At 46.1% G+C, this 19,357-nt stretch overlaps 2 protein-coding genes across 2 annotated transcripts; one reads left to right on the top strand and one right to left on the bottom strand.

The window, feature by feature from the left end:
* Positions 1-1,029: 1,029 nt before the first annotated feature.
* On the bottom strand, positions 1,030-18,630 carry LOC130722168 (uncharacterized). The gene is made up of 2 exons (XM_057572818.1): positions 18,031-18,630; positions 1,030-17,925 (listed from the first exon to the last, which is right to left on the bottom strand). The coding sequence occupies exon 2, from the start codon at positions 15,840-15,842 to the stop codon at positions 13,392-13,394; it is 2,451 nt and encodes an 816-aa protein (XP_057428801.1). The 5' UTR covers positions 15,843-17,925; positions 18,031-18,630; the 3' UTR covers positions 1,030-13,391.
* LOC130725332 (predicted GPI-anchored protein 58) lies at positions 6,238-9,664 on the top strand. Its single transcript, XM_057576572.1, has 2 exons — positions 6,238-6,334; positions 9,174-9,664. The coding sequence occupies exons 1-2, from the start codon at positions 6,238-6,240 to the stop codon at positions 9,662-9,664; spliced, it is 588 nt and encodes a 195-aa protein (XP_057432555.1).
* Positions 18,631-19,357: the final 727 nt, after the last annotated feature.

The following is a 19,357-nucleotide window of genomic DNA, read 5'->3' as shown; positions in this document are numbered from 1 at the left end:
TAGTGGCGACAGCCATCATCTACACTTGGTCTTCTCGCCCAGTTGCAGTCATGCATGTGTCATGAGTCGTGGTGGCTTGACGCACATTAGGCCTATGCCACGTGGCAGCATAGGTCTGCAGAATCCCAACTGCCTTCCTTGAAACGTCCCCTCAAAATCCCCGCAAAAGCCTGTCAGTTTGACTTTAAACCAATTAGCTTCAACTGTTGCAGTTTCCATTTATTGCGACATTCCCACTCCCCAAAATCCCGCAACTACAATCATTTCATCGTCGGTATGGTGCACGATTTTCCACCTTTCCCCCACGTTCCTCAATTGCCCCCAGCACTCCCTTACACGTTTCCCCTTGATCATCATCATCCCCTTCCTATAAAGACGTTGCTTCCCCATCCCTTACTCCTTTCACAACCCCAACTCCTGGCCACCCTTTTTACGAGCGAAACCCCTTCAACAGACCATTGCCCCAGTTCACACAGCGCCCCATGCGCCGCCCTTTCTCCCAGTGAGTCTTTACAACTTCAGAGTAATTTTCATTTCCTAAGCCCTTTCCTTTAATGGCTTCAAGACGCCGAACCAAGAACTCCAACCGAAATATCACCGTTGCCACCCCTTTACGGTACGTTCCCCCTGTCGACCCTCCCCCCCCCCCCCGGGGGTTGTTCCGCTCGATAAAAAAGACATTGTCGCTTTCCGAGCTAAGTCTTCGGAATCCTTGGCAGCTCTTATAGTAAGGGGCCTCCCGGCCGGAACAATTCCTAACCAACCGTCCAATTTAGAGCAGTCGTCGTCCATCTGCGAAATTTCCTCAGAGTCTGGTGGGTTTTGTCATGAGAAACCCCTTGACAACATTCTGTACTGTGGCTGTTGCTCAGCCTCTGAGCGCCCTTGGTGTAACACCCCGATTTCGGTGGCGTCACTTTAGTAACCAAAAAGAAAATAAAGGCGGAAAAACGTGACTATTTTTTTTTCGATATTTGTTTTGAGTAAATAAGAGACTTGTCGAATTGAAAGACGTATCGACGTAAGATAAACAAGACTAATATACAAATATATATACAATCCCCACCGTAAACAGCATACCTCGTCACGAGTAACCTCCAGCGACGGGAAAGTAGTGCCTGACGGCAAATATGTACAACACAAAATATAAGGTCAATATTCTGATATACAGTCCTCCAAAAGAAAGTAGGTCAGCTCAAAACAGCCCGAAGACCTCCTAATCCGACCAACTCCCTGTGACTCCCGTAAAGAGAACCACACAAAAAGCTAAAGGTCGGGGACCTACCCTGCCCCAAAATGAGAAAAACTGAAGATCAGAGCCACGACGCTACTCCTACCCTAATCCCGACTAGAGGAGTACTACACACCACTCCCAGCTACGCATCACCATGATCGTCGTCTGAATCTGAATCCAAAACGATCACGTCAATGACTGCATCAGTCCTCACAGCGGGTCCCACGGGTACTGTACCCGATCCCAAGACAGCAGCTGCCGCGACGGTGGGTGAGCTAGACTCAGATGAAGCCCCTCCTACAGGAAACTCCTCTGAAGGGTCCTCCTCGTCCTCAGGTGATGGTGGTGGTACCACAACTCCAGGGCCACAGTGCACGCCCGGCGGTAGGTTGAAGCTAACCGTGTGGCGTCTCAAGACTCCTTGCGTCAGGTTCCCCATTCGGTCCACGTGGTCCTCCATTATTCGCCCCGTGTAGATGGCTCGGTGACCTGTGGGGTCGACCACCCAAGAGCCCGGGGTGTCCGTGTCTAATAACTCAAACCTGGTCCCCCCCGAAGGGACGACCATGTCGAACCACTCGGCCATCGACATCTGACAAAAAGGGCATACATAGCCCCCCATACACAGGTAGCACGCGCAAGGGTCAACTCAAAGAATTACATAATAGTACATCCAATAGGCAAAACTTAAGTAGTAGCCACATAGGCTTAATTATGAATGTCAACATTATAAATTGCATAATCTGTCAAATAGGAATAAATAACATTTGCTGGCAATTAACATATCTCAAAACGTTAACAGGTAACAAATACAAACAGCAACTAAAATCAGCATGAATGGTGCATGAAATGCATATGCAAAGGAACAAGATGCATTCCGGAGGGATAGGCACCAACGAGTCAGCCCTAACACCAGCCACGGTGGGACCATTTCTGCTCGGGTGTCTCTTATACCAAACAAAGTGTAGTCAGATAAGCAGTAAACCCGCAGGCCTGCCATTTCCGTCTGCTGCCAAGAATCACCGCAGTGTTCTTACATGGAAATCCGGGTCTTATGACCATTTTTGGAATCCAACGAGGTCCGGCATCCCACCGTGTATGAATGCAAGTGGTTAGCCAGACAACGTCTCCTACCTCACTCATCATGTCGTCACGTGTTCTAGCTAACTAATTGTCTCTAAAAAGAATACCCTAAGGTAAATGTCGATTCTGCGACAAAAGACAATTAATTATAAAAAGTATCTCATGATGATTTCTCGAATCATCCGACTCATCTCCATCCGATGGTCAAAAACTGCTCAGCGAGCAAAAAGTACCAATGTACTTGGAAACTACCCGTTTCCCGGCTTATCTTTCAGATAGCCCAACAACAAATCAGCTCATCGAGCGAAAGAGCATCAACATACTCAGAAACTTATTAATTTTCCCGACTTATCTTTTAGATAGTCCAACAACAAAACTGCTCATCGAGCAAAGAGTATCAACATACTCAGAAACTCATTAGTTTCCTCAAAACTTGGACTCGGCGACACTTCTCATTTTTCAAAACTAATATTCAAGTCCTAAGCCCTTATTTGCGATTGTGATCATCATTTAAAGATTCAGAGGTTGTTTAATATCTTATGAATTTTCCTTGTAAAATCGTTTCCATTTAGTTTTGTCTCTAAACTTATGAGTTTAAAAGATCCCATAATCCCAAGTAATTCCCAGAGAAGATCTCGATCTATCAAAACAATAACAAGGCCCGAACCTCCGTTCGTCCCGTCAAACTTTCTCAAAATCTCGCGATAAATTCTGGCATAACCGCCCGTTATCCTCACTCTGGCGAACAACAGATATATGTGTATTTGCATAATCAAAGTAACACAATCCAACAGTCATGGCACATATATCAACACATTGAAGAATAACCATGTAGCACTTAGCATATAAGGCAAATATCACACATCCTAGATTAACCAGGTAGCATTTAGCATGTGAATCAATCTCAACAACAATCAAGCGATAAATGATTATCAATTGTCAGCCGAAGCCTCAGAAAACGTTTTTCCCAGTCAAACACAATCAAGTGCATAAACAATAAATCAAGTCGAATTCGTCGACACCTAATTCATTATCTAGTATTCAGTACTAACTGCAATTCCAATCCCAACACATATTTGCTTTCCCGTGTCGGTTCGCTTTCTTTTATTCTTTAGCTTCGTCGTCAAGCGCTCTCGTTATTCGTACCCTTCACAAGTACACATAACATAATTACTATTTGAGTTAACCTACTAACTCAAGGTCTAAAGCTATGACTTCAGGCAATTGACTCGAAGCGGATGTATGTTAAACCTAATCCCCATAATGGTTATAACCCATTAGGATCAATTTCAGAAATCAAGACAAGTCGTCATAATGACAACAAAACACAATAAACAACGCTTCAAAAGCTTTTGAATTAGTAAATCACTTTAAAACCAAAAACTTATATCTTTGTTAACATAGAAAAGTATACATAATTAATACTTACTACTCTCGTTTTCCTTAGAGTTCTCAGTCTCCATTAGAATACTCATTGAGGTCTTAAATCACCTAACGTAAAAATAAATCCTTCCCAACTAAATCCATTAACCAATAAACAAACTCAAATAAAGTTCCTCCTCTGTCCTTCTACATACCCACGGCCTCAAGGCCCTGTTTTCACCAAAATATTTTCTCAAACTCTTTTGTATTTCCATTGTTTCAAAACTAATCTCATAATCTAACTCAACTCTATCGTGTAGGATGCAAGGGCATTTTTAGTAGTCTAATCCTATCATGTAGTGTGGATATAAGACAACTATATTATAGGAGAGATTTATAATGGCTAGGTGTTGTGAAGGTAATCACTAATGTCATATAATTATAGTGAAATCTAAAACTGTATCATCTGGCCATACTTAATTAGATAGTACCCGTGGACCATTAATTCTTTTTTTTTTTGTTATAACTACCACTTACCAAGAAAACCATATTTTATAACCATTTAATCTCTAACATGTAGTAGATAGAGTAAATTGACACCATTATGAAAAGCACAAGAATGGCTTGCTATGACCAAAGTCACGTAAATTAAGTGACAGATTTAATCAAGAAGGAAAACAGAGTTTGTGAAAGTGTAGTGTTATTAAGAGTGTAAATTGACTACTAACAAAAGCTAAGTATGTAATAAAATAGTTTGTATGCCATATTTATTTCCTACATCATCTCCTTAACTAAATGGTTACTAGCTTTACAATTCTCCACTCAAGCTAATAAGGTTCATATCTGGATTAATAACAAAACTACCAAAAATTTCAATCCAAAACTAAAGATCCTTATGATATACATATATGCTTCTCCATAGGTTAAACTTTAAACACACAAAAAACGTTATATTTGTACAGCACGAGACTCTTCCTTCTTCCACTGGTTTATGTGACCTTTTCAAAAATTCAATGACATTGTGATCAATAAAACACATCTTCCATTCTCCTTAAATTTCGTTGACACTGCAGAGGAAGAATATGCAGGTTTCTACATAAATTATAGAGTGAATTACCATTTTGGTCCCTAAGAAAGTAGGTGCCGGTCATAGTAGTCCCTAGAAATCATTAATGGTGAAAAAAATCTCTGAAAGTGTTGACGTCGGTCATAGTAGTCCCTATCTATGTTTGGTCGTTAGTCCCTAGGACGGAAAATGCCCATGTGTCAAGTTATGTGCCACGTGGGTTTCAATTTTGTCCCCAATATTATCAATTTAGTCCCTGACAAGCAATTTAATTTAATTATAATTAAAAAAAATAAGAATAAAAAATTCGAATTAAATTTAAATATTTAATTAAAATTATGAATTAAAAAAATAAAAAATTAGGAATCAAAACAGTAGTAGGAATCGAGAACAGAACCTAAATTGATTCTACCATCAAGCAAACATGAAACCCAAATTGAATATAGCATCTACCCAGAACCTTTTTGTTTGACAACATCTACCCAGAACCTAAGAGAAAGATAGGAATTGGCCACATCCCCTACATGTATGTTTCTATGGTTAAAAACCCATGTCTAGCACCTCCACTTATCTCCCCATCCTTCTTCTTCCTTATCCTTCTTCCTAGAAAACATGCTAAAAAAAACCCAGAATAACTTGTGTGTTGCCTGTCCAAACTCTTGATTTCCTGTCAGAGTAAGCCCATTCAATACCCGATTATAAGTAAATTTTCTTAGCAAAAACCCTCTAGCCATCATCTCTATTAACAAGTTCCCAGCCACCACCAAATCCTCTGATTTCTTCCTCACAAACATTGCACTGATCAGAACATTATACATGTCCAAATTGGGCAAGCACAAACCATCCCCATCTTCTCAAAACATGCTCAAACCCTTCTCAAGCTCCCCAACATCACAAAAATAACGAATCACCACATTGTAAGTCTGAACACCAGGCCTGATGCCATGTTCCTCCATCCTCCCCATGAACTTCACCGCCCTCTCCATGTCACCAGAATGACACAAACCTCTGATCTGCAACTTGAAATTTCCAACACTAGATCTGAGCCTCGGGGGAAATCAGAGAGACCCAGTAACCCATCTGGACGAATCAAGACGCAAATTGCGAAAAGGTCGGAACTTTTATGAACAAACCTTGATTGCTGATGCTTTCGCGATTTAAGAACCTCGAAACTTGGCCGAAAATCGCCCTCCACGGCGGATCATGGAGGCGATGGGGAAAGGCTACTGGATCCTCATTTACTCGCGGCGAGGATTTTCGTGGTGGTGTCTGTTTCTTCAAACGACGAAGTAATCATCCGGAAAAGCCATTTTCAGGCGGCGGTGGTCGGCAGCTGTGGCGAAACGACGAATTGACTTGGGGGTTTTGTTGCGCACCTCACGGGGAGTCGAAAGGTGGTGTCGAATTGTCTATTGGTCTGGTACTTTGGCCGAAATCGAGGAGATAAGGTGGTGGTGGTGATTTTCTCCATAAATAGTGTGGTGGCTCGACCATGGCGAGGGGAACGGTGGTGACGGTAAATGAAGAAGATGATGATGTGTGGATGGATCTTTGTTTGATTTTGGTCTCTCTTCAATCTGATGATCTTGGTTCCTCTCTAGATGTAGTTTTTTTTACTATAATTTTTTTTTGTTACGTCGGAAATTATTATAATTAATATTTAGTCTTTTTTTAATTCATAATTCTAACTAGGATTTTTATTTTTATTTTTTTTAATTATAATTAAATTAAATTGCTTGTCAGGGACTAAATACGTGGCACATAACTTGACACATGTGCATTTTCCGTCGCAGGGAATAACGGCCAAACATAAATAGAGACTACTATGACCGACGTCAACACTTTCAGGAATTCTTTTCACCATTAATTATTTCTAGGGAGTACTATGACCGGCACCTACTTTCTTAGGGAACAAAATGATGATTCACTCTAAATTATATGGTCCAATTTGCTATCATGGGGACCTGGTCCTAATTAGTTTCATTGTTTCCCTAAGATCATTTTGAGTATGATCATTTCATTACTTTTCTTTTTGTGATGCTACCTATACCAAATTAAAAGTTGTTCTTGCCATGAACATTGAAGAGAGGTATAGTACCTAGAAGTAAAGGAATTGTGCTAAGAGAGAATGAGAATCAAAGAGAATGCTGAATTTCAAGTGTTATTTCATCAAATGAGCAAAAGTCCCTTACAATTGGTAACCACCTCCTATTTATAGAGCTTGGGTACTACCCATTGGGCCCATTGGGCCTCCGAGATCAAGGCCCAATTTTAAGGCCAGGGCCCCGCCTCAGGGCGGGCTGCATGCTGGGCGTTGTCCCTCTAGGGGTTCACCCAGTCCACTAGTCCACAAGACACCGAGCTCGAAGCATGAGAGCTAAGTGTGTCTTTTAAATGCCTTTACATGTGCCCTTGTATACTGGGATCTAAGCTGCCAATCGTGACTTAAGAAAAGTGTGACAAACTACGTCGCCAACATGGCGTGAGTAAAAGGAAATTAACATCTTTAGCCACCTAGTCCACTGACTTGGCGAGCAACCCGAGCTGGCAAGTCCACAAGTCCACAAGTCCACAAGCGGCGAGGGCGATCGCTCCGTTCTGGCGATTAACTAGAGCAGGTACATGATTGTTCGCCGGCGGGAAAGGTGGCAGGCATTGGTCACGTGCTGATCATCCAACCATGGACTGGCAGTATTCCCGGTCGAGCGACTAAACTTTGTTGCTGGTATCACCTGTCAGGCGATGGCGTTTGGTTTCTTCAGTGGCGAGGCTTTTCGCGCTTTCCCTTATTTCAAAATCCTTTCAAATCCCTAACTGCCCCACGTGACTGCCCCACGTGATGTGTCAGTTACATCAATTTCCCTCTTTCTCTGGAACCGTCACTTCACTTTTCATAACCGTCCCAACGTGCGCAGTAACTCCCCATTACACGCGACCCACTTTCCCAAAACCATCATGACTTCCGACCTTCCACACGCGTCCAACACGCGTCACCCTTCCAGCTTTCCCCCTTTTCCTATAAAAACCCTTCTTCCCTACAATCATCCCTTTCCGAAACCCCTCTTCACCTCCCTAATCGCTTACCAGACTCCTTCTGCCAACTTCCGTTCCGGAGCCATCGCTTATCACCCCTTCCGCTACCCACTCTTCACATCTTACTCCGGTGAGTCCCACTGTCCTTATCTCTGCATCATACACATACTCATCTTTTCCTTTCTTTCACTTCGCTGCCTTCTAAAAATGGCTTCAAACCCTACCTCCCCTAATCACTCCTCTTCCTCCTCCGAAAGCGACCCTGATTCCACCGCCGCCGGCGGCCTCCGTTTAGAGGTTCCGGAGATCCCAGCTTACCGACTAAAAACCTACGCCACTCTGCCCCTTCCAGTCCAAGTAGCCCCCAAACACGAGGCTATAGACCAACCTTCCATCTTCCAAGATAGCGATCTCATTGTGCAATTCGTGAACTCCCTGGGTGGCTTGTCCAATGACGATGAGTTTAACGCCAAACTCAGGATCTGGATTTGCAGTCCCGGGGATCGCCCCTGGCTTCATAAGCCAAACGGCGACGTAAAGAGATCCCACTTTTTCTTTCCGTATGAATACATGTTTAGCGAGCTTGGAATCAGGCTTCCTTTCTCGCCCTTCGTCCAAACCGTCCTCCGCGACATCAACGCGGCTCCCTGCCAACTCCACCCCAACGCCTGGGCCTTCATTCGGTGCTTTGAAATCTTATGCGCCACGGTTGGCATCGCCCCCTCTCCCACCAGTTTCTTCTACCTCTACGATGTTGACCCCAAGTCCTTAAAGGCCCGAGCCGGCCGGAAGTGCTTGAATCCCCACAAAAGTAACGCGAAGTCCTCCTTCGCGCGGAAGTACTTTCGTGTGGCGGTTCACCCTGCCTATCCAGAGGCCTTTACCCTTAGGGATGGGACCGCCCTTTTCCCTCTTTACTGGACGGAGAAGCGTAATGGGATTACTGATCCTTCAGAGGAATCATTGTCCCCCAACGATAAAGCTTTTCTGAATCTCCTTGCCCCGCTCCCCATCCTTGACTGCTCAACAGTCCTTGAGGGCGCTGACCACTCAAGGACTCCCAAATACCTAGGTTGTCCATAGCTTGGTTTTCTTATCGACACCTTCTTTTCTCGCCTTCTGAGTTGTCACTGATGTTTTTTATTGTTGCAGAAGATATGAATTTCACGAACGCCGAGCTCCTGAAGGCCCGCGAGAGGAGAATGGCTCGCTTTTCCCCAAAGTTCAACACTGAGGGCGACGTGAAAAAGCGGGGCGGTGCCGAGAACCAAGCTGAGGGCGCCAAAGCTCCCAAGAGGAGAAAATTGGTCAAAGCCTCCTCCGGCGCCGGCACCTCCAACCCTGGCGCTCAGACCTCCACTGCTGCTGTGCCTAAAGGCAAAAATGTCGCTGAAGCCTCCGTCGCCGCGGTCACCGAGACAACCACCGTCCCGGCTCCTACTTCTGCCACTGCCGCCGCCGAGTCCACTGCTGGCGCCGAGTCCACTGCTGGCGCCACAATCGCCTCCTCCGGTGCCATAGCCACCTCCGCTGACACAAACACCAACATTTCCCAATCTCCGGCTGTTGAGAAACCTGCTGCCACCAATGCCGCTGCGTCTTCCGATACTCCTGCTGGGGAGAAAGAAAAAGAAGATGAAACCCCGAAATCTCCCACCCGCCAGGACGCACCTCCTAGCCCACCCCAACAAATGATGGGGGCTCCATGCCCTCCCCGCCTCATCAAGAGGAAAGATCCTGCCCTGGCGCCACCATTACCTCTGAAGCAGCCCGGATTGAGCAAGCTCCTGCTCCCGAGGGCAGCTCTACAAGCTATTACAATATGCTCCCCAATGCCATCGAACCCTCAGAATTCCTGCTCACTGGCCTCAACCGCGACGCCATAGAAAAAGAAGTGCTGAGCCGAGGCATCAACGAGACTAAGGAGGAAACCCTTGCCTGTCTTTTACGTGCTGGGTGCATCTTTGCCCACGCGTTTGAGAAGTTCAACGCCGCCACCGTTGAAGCTGAGCGGTTGAAGGCCGAAAGTGCTAAGCATCAAGAAGCCGCCGCTGCTTGGGAAAAGCGTTTCGACAAACTAGCGACGCAGGCAGGAAAAGACAAAGTCTATGCCGACAAGATGATTGGCACGGCGGGGATTAAAATCGGCGAACTAGAGGATCAGCTGGCGCTGATGAAGGAAGAAGCGGATGATCTTGACGCAAGTCTTCAAGCTTGCAAGAAGGAAAAAGAGCAAGCTGAGAAGGACCTGATCGCCAGAGGCGAGATGCTGGTTGCTAAAGAGTCGGAGCTCGCAACATTGCGCGCTGAGCTGGAGTTAGCGAAGAAGGCGCTGACGGAGCAAGAGAAAAAGTATGCCGAGTCCCTGGCCCTGGCGAGGTCTAACATGGAGGCGGTGATGCAAGCCACATCTGAGGAAATCAAGAAAACGACCGGCGCTCACGCTGAGGCCCTCGCCACGAAAGATGCCGAGATTGCTTCCCAACTGGCCAGAATCAAAGTGCTCGAGGACGAGCTGGCAACGGAGAAAGCCAAAGCCACTGAGGCGAGGGAACAAGCCGTTGACATCGCCCTTGACAATCGCGAGCGCGGTTTCTACCTCGCCAAAGATCAGGCCCAACATTTGTACCCGAACTTTGACTTTAGCGCCATGGGAGTAATGAAAGAGATAACCGCTGAAGGACTGGTTGGTCCCGACGATCCTCCCCTGATCGACCAACACCTCTTGACAGCGACTGAAGAAGAAGAGGAAGAAGAAGAACAAGAGAAAGAGAAAGAAAACAATGAATAATGTAATTTTAACATCACTTAGCTTTTACTGCCTTCTTGTCATGCACTTTTCCGCCATTCATATATATAAGCAACTTTTCGCCATAGCTTTTATATTGCCGTTAGATATTTTGTAAATCATGTTGGAATGCTTTCGCCAAATATTCATCCGCCGACCTTATATCTTGCGCCATTTTTTCACGCGTCATATGATTGAATTACGCCTAACGATTCTGTGCGTTAATTTTAACTAGGACTTGTTGCTTGGTATTTCCCCACCAAGACTTTAACATTTTCCACAAAGGGATAAATGGCCTCCATTCTCGAGGGCTTCGCCCGGGGCTTTGCCCGCTCGGGGCTTACAATGCTTGGGTCCCAATGGCCATTTGGGGGTCCCAAGACTTTTGCCTAGTTAACGGTGCTCGTCGTATTCTGGCGAGACTTACCCAGCACATCGTTTACGGGACCGGCGATCACGTTAGACTTTCCGGGGGGTGATTCCCAGGCGTCAAAGGCCATTTGTGGAATCGCCGCCACCTTCAGGGTTCCAGCAAGCCCCTTTGGGGATCAAGCTCGTCCCACTTAGTGATCGCCGTAATTCTTTATGTCGATCGGCAATTCCGATCGTCAGGGAATCCCTGGAATTTTTGGACACGAATTTCGTGAATTTTCGTTTTATTTCATTGACGGAGCGCCTCATTAAAAAACTCCTTTCGGAGAAAAAGAGCACGCTTTGTTATTGCAATACATTGGAGAATTTGAAAACACTTCAGAAAATTTCAAAGATATCTGGCTCCGGCGACTCCGCCTTGTTCACTTTCTCGCCTGCGATCAACTATAATAGTAACGCAAGCTCAAACCATTGAACGACCGAGGTAACCGCCTTCCATCAAGCTCTTCTAAGTGATAGGCCCCATTACCAAGAACTTTAATAATGCGGTAGGGCCCTTCCCAGTTAGGAGTAAGCTTGTTCCCCGGAGCTCCCGATCGCCACTTGAGGACCAGGTCGCCGACCTGCATATCTCGGACGCGAACCCTGCTGTTGAACTTTGCCGCCACGCGCTGCTTCATCGCTGTTTCCCGAATGTGCGCCTCGTCGCGCGTTTCCGACAAAAGGTCCAGCTCCATCGCCATGTTGGCCTGATTTTCCCCTTCAAAACCTGGTTGAGTCCGCCATGTGAAGTTGTCAATCTCCACCGGCAACATGGCATGTACCCCATAGGTCATTCTAAAGGGGGTTTCCCTTGTAGTAGATTGCACAGTGGTGTTGTACGACCACAGCACCACCAGAAGTTCATCCAACCAAGCTCCCTTAGCCTCCGCAAGCCGTCGTCTTAGTCCTCGTAGGATTACCCTGTTCGCAGATTCCACCTGCCCGTTCGTCTGCGGATGCTCAACAGAGGCGAACCTCATCTGTATGCCCATTTCCCTGCAAAACTCCCTTGTTTGGCTGCTTGAAAACTGGGTCCCGTTGTCAGACACGATCGCCCTTGGAATCCCGAACCTGCAAACAATACGCTTCCAGTAGAAATTGACTATCTTTGCAGAAGTAATCTTGGCCAGGGGCTCAGCCTCAATCCACTTAGTGAAGTAGTCCACCGCCACTAATATAAACTTCATTTGCGCCTTGGCGGTCGGAAAAGGTCCGACCAAGTCCACACCCCACATGGCGAAAGGCCATGGGGCGCTCATCGTTACCAACTCTTTTGGCGGTGCCTTAGACAAATCCGCGAACACCTGACATTTCTTGCACTGCTTCACGAAGTCCATACAATCTTTCCTGAGGGTGGGCCAGTAAAAACCCGCCCTCGACACCTTGCAAGCCAAAGCCCTTCCCCCGATGTGGCTCGCACACACTCCTTCATGTACTTCAGACATTATCGCCTCGTACTTCTCTGGCGGTACGCATTTTAACAACGGCGTTGAAAAACCACGGCGATACAAGTGTCCATCAATAAGAGTATAGTGGCTCGCCTCCCGCCGTTGTTCCTTCGTGCATTGCTCCACTTCCGCCGGGTCCCCCGCCAAGATAGATATTATGGGACCCATCCATGTCCCCCCTCGGTTTACGCACGCCATGAGCTCGCCTTCGATGCTTGGGTACGCCAGCGTTTCCTGAATCACACTTTTGTTATTGCCGGGCTTCCGCGTGCTCGCCAATTTGGCCAGCGCGTCCGCCCGCTGATTTTCTGCCCGAGGAACGTACTCTACCACGACCTCTTGGAAAAGTGTCATCAAATATCGTACCCGCTCAAGGTACTTGAACAGATTGAGATCTTTGACCTGGAAAGTTCCCTTCACTTGATTCTCCACCAATTGTGAGTCCGTTCTTATCAACAAGCTCCCGATCTTTACTTCCCGCGCCAACTTCAACCCGGCGATGAGAGCTTCATACTCTGACTGGTTGTTTGTGGCTTTGAACTCAAATTTCAGCGATTGTTCCAGTATTAGATCTCCTGGTTCTTCCAACGTTACTCCCGCGCCACTGCCGCTGCTATTGGAGGATCCATCTACAAAGAGAGTCCACTGTGTGTCTACTCTTCCAAACCGATCTGGGGTTAATTCCACCACAAAATCAGCCAGCGACTGTGCGCCAACCTTGCCTCGTTTATCATATTGCAACCCATATTCGGACAATTCAACCGACCAGGCGACCAATCTGCCTGACAAATTCGGCTTTTGTAACACTTGTCTCAGGGGTAAATCCGTCCGCACCCTTACTGGAAAACTCTGAAAGTAAGGTCTTAACCGCCGGGCGGTGACGAGGACCGCTAATGCTGCCTTCTCGATTTTCTGGTATCTGACCTCTGCGCCCTGGAGTGTGTGACTAACAAAATAAACAATTCAATGTTCGCCATCTACCTCCTGCAATATCACAGAACTCAGAGCACTATCGCTCACAGCAAAATACAAATGCAGCGGGTGTCCCTGTATTGGCTTCGACAAGATTGGTGGCGACGATAGGAGTTCCTTGAGGCGAACAAAAGCTTCCTCACACTCCGCCGTCCACTCAAATGCGACATTCTTGCGAAGACACTTGAAAAAAGGGAAAGATCTGTCACCAGACTTAGGAAGAAACCGAGATAACGCTGCTATTCGCCCTGTTAAACGTTGGACCTCCTTCACATTAGAAGGGCTTTTCATCTGCTGAATCGCCTTACATTTATCTGGGTTTATCTCTATTCCTCTGGATGTGATCATGAATCCCAAAAACTTGCCACCCTGAACACCAAAAGAGCATTTCTCCGGGTTGAGGCGCATATTGTGCTTCCTTATCTCGCCTAATGCTTCCCCGAGATCTTGATGATGGTCCAAACCACGTACCGATTTAACAATCATATCATCAACGTAAACCTCCATGTTTCTTCCCACCTGCCCAGCAAAAACCCTATCCATCAACCTTTGGTTGGTCGCCCCAGCGTTCTTTAGTCCAAACGGCATGGTGCGATAGCAATAATTGACTCTGGCGGTCATGAAAGCCGTTTTGTCCTCGTCTGCCGGGTGCATGCGGATCTGATGATAGCCAGAATAAGCGTCCATCAAGCTAAGCAGTTCGTTGCCCGAGGCACCATCAACGAGGCTATCAATGCTGGGAAGGGGATATGAATCTTTTGGACATGCTTTGTTTAAGTCTGTGTAATCTACACACATTCGCCACTTCCCGTTCGCCTTCTTCACCATTACGACGTTCGCCAACCACGTCGGATACTTCACTTCCCTGATGAACTCTGCCGGCAGCAACTTGTCAACTTCCTGTTGAACCGCCTTTCCCTTGTCTCCTCCCAAGCGCCGCCTAAGTTGTGAAACAGGCTTGACACTTGGATTCAATGCTAGTCGATGGCAGATGAAGTTTGGATCAATTCCAGGCATGTCTTTGCAGCTCCAAACAAACAAATCTAAGTTCTCCCCAAGCAGCTTTGTCAGGCGCGTCTCCTGCTCTTCTGTCAGTCTGGTCCCAATCTTCAAAGTGCGATCGCCAAACTTTAGCGCCTTCGTTTCTTCAATCGGCGTGGGCCTGTTTACCCGCCCCTCGCCACGTGGGTCAAGATTTTCATCCGAAGCTTCAATTTCATAACATCTATGACCGACCAACGCACTCTTCTTGCCATACAAGTTAAGGCAATTATTGTAACACTCCCTCGCCATCTTCCGGTCCACCTTCAGCTTTCCAACATTTCCACTGCTTAGCGGATACTTGACCGCCAAGTGGGCTGTAGAAATTACAGCACAAAGGCGATTCAATGTATTTCGCCCAATGATGACGTTGTAAGACGCCACCACCTGGAGAACCAGATACCTTACCTTCAAAACCCTGGCACACTCATCTTCCCCGAATATTGTGTCTAGATCAATGTATCCTCGCACCATCACTTGCTCCCCCGCGAAACCTACCAAGGTTCCCGCATATGGAGTCAGATCACTGTCAGTTAGTCCCAACTTGTCGAATGCATCGCCATAGATAATATCAGCCGAACTACCCTGATCCAGGAGTACCCTTCTAACGTTGAAACTGTTCATCCTTAACTGCACTACGATCGGGTCATCCTTATGAGGCTTTATCCCCTCAAAGTCTGCCATCGAGATTGTTATGTCAGGGTGTACAAATCCAAAAGCGACCTCATGAACGGAATTAACGGCACGAACATGGCGTTTCCGCGCCGCATGGGTGTCGCCACCGCCGCCAAATCCTCCAGCGATGGTGTTTATGGTCCCGACGGGCGGTCCTGAGTGTTGAGCGAACGTGTCATCAGCTCCTCTTGTGGCGATAGCCGCTGATTCTTGCTTTTTCTTGCCCTTAGTGTCCACTCGCTCCTCCTCTCGCTTATGCGTTTTGTTGTGATCGCCGTTGTTGCGCCACTGGCCTTGGCGATTTCCTTGATATCCCGCCCGAATCAACTTATCAATTTCCCGCTGCAAAGTCCAGCAGTCGTCTGTGCTGTGCCCGGCGGACCGATGGAATTCACACCACTTCTTGGGATTGGCGTCCCGTGATTGATACTTAGGGGCCTCTGGCTCATCCACTAGATTTGCGCCCCTCGCCTCACGGAGCATATCCGTTAATTCAGTATTCATTACCATGTCAGCTTCCTCCCGCTGGCGATGGGACTTGGATTGCCATGGCCGGCGCTGTTCACTGCTCCTTGGTCGGCTTGAATACCGGCTTCCCTTTATCTTGCCTTTGCTGCTTGCCATCCCCCTTATCTTCGTCATTCTTATCTTTTTTCGCGCGCTTGGGCGACGTGTCGCCCTTTTCCAGCTTTGCGCGCTTTCTTTTGAAAGCGTCGTCCTCCTCATCAAGGATATAAGTGCTGGCACGAGCACGCATCTCTTCCATCGAGCGCGCCGGCTTACGTGTCAATTTGTTGTTCAATCCTCCCGGTAGCAAACCGTTTTTAAATGCTAAAGCACAGGCTCGAGGCTCCTCGTCCTCTACCTTGACCGACGCCGCGCTGTACCTTGCCATGTACTCTTTCAGTGACTCCCCTTCTTGCTGGCGAATATTGTATAGGTCATTGATCGTCACCGGCTGATTCTTATTCGCCGAGAATTGCACTAGAAACTTGGATGAGAAGTCTCTGAAATTTGAAATCGATCCGCGCGGTAAAGTTGTGAACCACGCCACCGCCGTCGATTTAAACGTCGATGGAAACATCATGCACTTCACCGCATCTGACGCCGCAATTATCACCATCTTCGTATTGAAATACAGAAGATGATCCTTCGGATCGGAATCTCCGCTGTAAGAATCCAGAACTAACGTTTTCATATTATCCGGAATCGCCACACTCTCCACATCCTCCGAGAACGGACGGAACTCAGCCACGGAATCTGCTTCTCTGCTTCCATCATCTCGCTGTTCGCGACGGTAGAAATCTAACTGAGCCTGTAGATGCTCATTCCGCTGCTGGATGTTGCCAATGCTGCGCATCAAATGGCGCCATTGCTCCTCTGTTACCGCCGGTTGTTGCTCCGGAGCAGGTGAGTTCTCTGGTGAGCGCTCCAGAGATCCAACCTGTGAAGGCGATGGAGGAGGTGGTGGTGATGGAGGAGGAGAAGGCGGTTGTACTCCCGCCATTCGTACCAGAGAATCTAGGACCACACGATGAGGCCGTCGAGGCGGCGAAATTCGCTGTCGCACCGGTGAATGATGCTGTCTCCTGCGTCGAGTCTCCATCGAAACCAAGAACGATGCAAACTCGATCGGAAAACGAACACCGGTTACAGAATCAAAGTCAAAAGTCCAGAGAATTGCCTGATAGCATTCAGAGATAACTTCCTGCACAATCAATCCACGTGAATGGGAGTAGAAAGTTTACAGTCCACACAGACGGCGCCAAATGTTCTTGCCATGAACATTGAAGAGAGGTATAGTACCTAGAAGTAAAGGAATTGTGCTAAGAGAGAATGAGAATCAAAGAGAATGCTGAATTTCAAAGTGTTATTTCATCAAATGAGCAAAAGTCCCTTACAATTGGTAACCACCTCCTATTTATAGAGCTTGGGTACTACCCATTGGGCCTCCGAGATCAAGACCCAATTTTAAGGTCAGGGCCCCGCCTTACGGCGGGCTGCATGCTGGGCGTTGTCCCTCTAGGGGTTCGCCCAGTCCAAAAGTAAAACAGGTTTATGTAAGCTTTACCCAAAACAGAAAACACATACAAAATTTTCATTTTCCAACTGGACTAAGAGCATCTCCAATGGAGTCCTTATTTTGGGATCTTAAAATAAGATCCGGATCTTATTAGATCTCACCATTGGAGCTATCCTACGTGACATGAGATCTTAATTTTTGCTAAGATCCGTGTCTTAGCTCAGGTACTCTCAAATGTGGGATCTTAAATAAAATAATATTTTTTTGTCTCTCTCCTTCAATACAAGAACCAAAGTGAAAAATAGGGAGAGAAATAAATAATATAAATATATTGAGTACTGTGGGTCCAGTTAAAAGTAAAATAAGATCTCAACCACTAGAGTAAAATGTGCATAGGGACCTTATGAGTGTCTTAAATCCTATGTCGCAATCTGGACCCACAAAAAGTAAGTTAAGTCCCAAAATAAGATCTCACCATTGGAGATGCTCTAATAATTAACACATAGCTAAGCTAACAATCCTATTTTCCTCCCCTCATAAACTTATCAGGTATAATACAGTAAACTAAATGGAAGAATACAATTGAAATTCCCATGCCCTTTGCAATTGAACAACCAAGACACTAACTCACACACACAACAGACGCATAAGGGCCCCTATTGACCCAAAACTTTTAAGCAAAAAGTTCATGTCTTTCTCCTTCTACCTCAAGTCTCATGGTCATGGGGCTGAGCTTCAATTCTTCCTCTGGTCATGGCCTTATCTTCCTCTGATGAACAGCAAGCCCTGAGCACGGTGGCAGAGAACAAGGAATATGGAGATTAGGAGATGATACAGAGAAAAGAATTAGGGTTTTGAAAAGGAAAATTTGAAACTGATAAGGAGAATCACCTCTTACTGATGATTGGGCCTTGGATTCAGGAAAAGGAGGTTGAGAGCTTCAAGAAATTGGCCTCCGTTCTCAGAACAAAGCTCGCCGGAGTAGACGGCGGCGGCGGCGGTCGCCGGTGTCGCGGTGGCCGATCATCGAATCGATGAAGGGGTTTTGTTGCGGTTGATGAGAGGAGTTCAGTGGTGGCGTTGGTTTCTCCAAAAACTTAATGGTTCGCCGGAGATCGGAGGAAAAAGGTGGTGGCTCTCATGGAGAGGAAAAACAGAACATGGACAGTGGTGGTTGCTGCGTGAAGGAGGCATGGAGGTGGTGGTGGTGCTCGCGGTTTTGGCTCGTGGTGGTGTTGTTGTTCCAGACATGTTGGAAAGAAGAAAATGGTGAGGAGGAAGAAGAGAAGTTGCAGAAGAAATAGAATGAGGAAGAAGAAAAGGTCGACGAGTGAGTGAGAGAGAGGATATGGTTCAGATTTTTAATGAGTGGCATGTGCATCCTTTGTGTGAGTATGTGGGACCAATGGTGTATCCATACATCATGTATGGTACATGCATGTGCTGAAAGGAAAAATGATTTGATCTGATGGGGGTGGCTCACGTGCAAGGAAAAGTGGGGAGAAAGAAAAAATAATTTAATGACTAAAGAGGGAGAAAGAGTGGGGACGGTTGAGAGAGTGAGTGGAGGAAGAGAGAAAAATCAATGCTTATTAGGGAAGTGGGGACCACGTGAAGGAGAGATAAAAAGTTAGTGAAAATTTGAATTTTGAATGAGTGGGTGGGAAGAGAGTGGATGGTGTGGGAAGGTGTGAATGAATTAATTGAGTGGTTGAGGGAAAAGAATAAAGAATATTCTTTGGTGATAGGCTAACATAGGTAATTATAAGAAGGTAACCTGTTAGAACAGGTCATCTCTATAAAAAGAAAGGGATAATTAGACAATAGAAATTCTTAAGATTAAAATGAAATGACACACATAAAAATAATTATAATTTTATTCTTGTATTTAAATAAAACTATAAAATAAAAATATTGTAATTAATTAATACTCGATTAATTTTCACGGATCGCGATTAGATTCGAGTAAGGAAAATAATATAAAAATACTAAAATATAAACACACCATTAAATAGCTATAAGGAAAATATTCCTTAAGGTATTTTCCGCCATCGCGGCGCAAGTAATATTTAATAAAAATAATTAATAAATAAAACGCGTTGTCGTACGATATGCAAATTAAATAAATAAACGTTCTATTTACTTTCGGGTCTCACACTTGGCTTCGCCTCCCTGACCACCTCGTGAATCACCCCCAATTCTTCTACGTGTACGAATA

Source organism: Lotus japonicus, chromosome 6 (genome assembly GCF_012489685.1).
Source record: "Lotus japonicus ecotype B-129 chromosome 6, LjGifu_v1.2".
In the NCBI taxonomy this organism is placed as follows: domain Eukaryota; kingdom Viridiplantae; phylum Streptophyta; class Magnoliopsida; order Fabales; family Fabaceae; genus Lotus; species Lotus japonicus.
The sequence above is the reverse complement of the archived record's forward strand: the minus strand, read 5'-3'. Positions and strand labels throughout refer to the sequence as shown.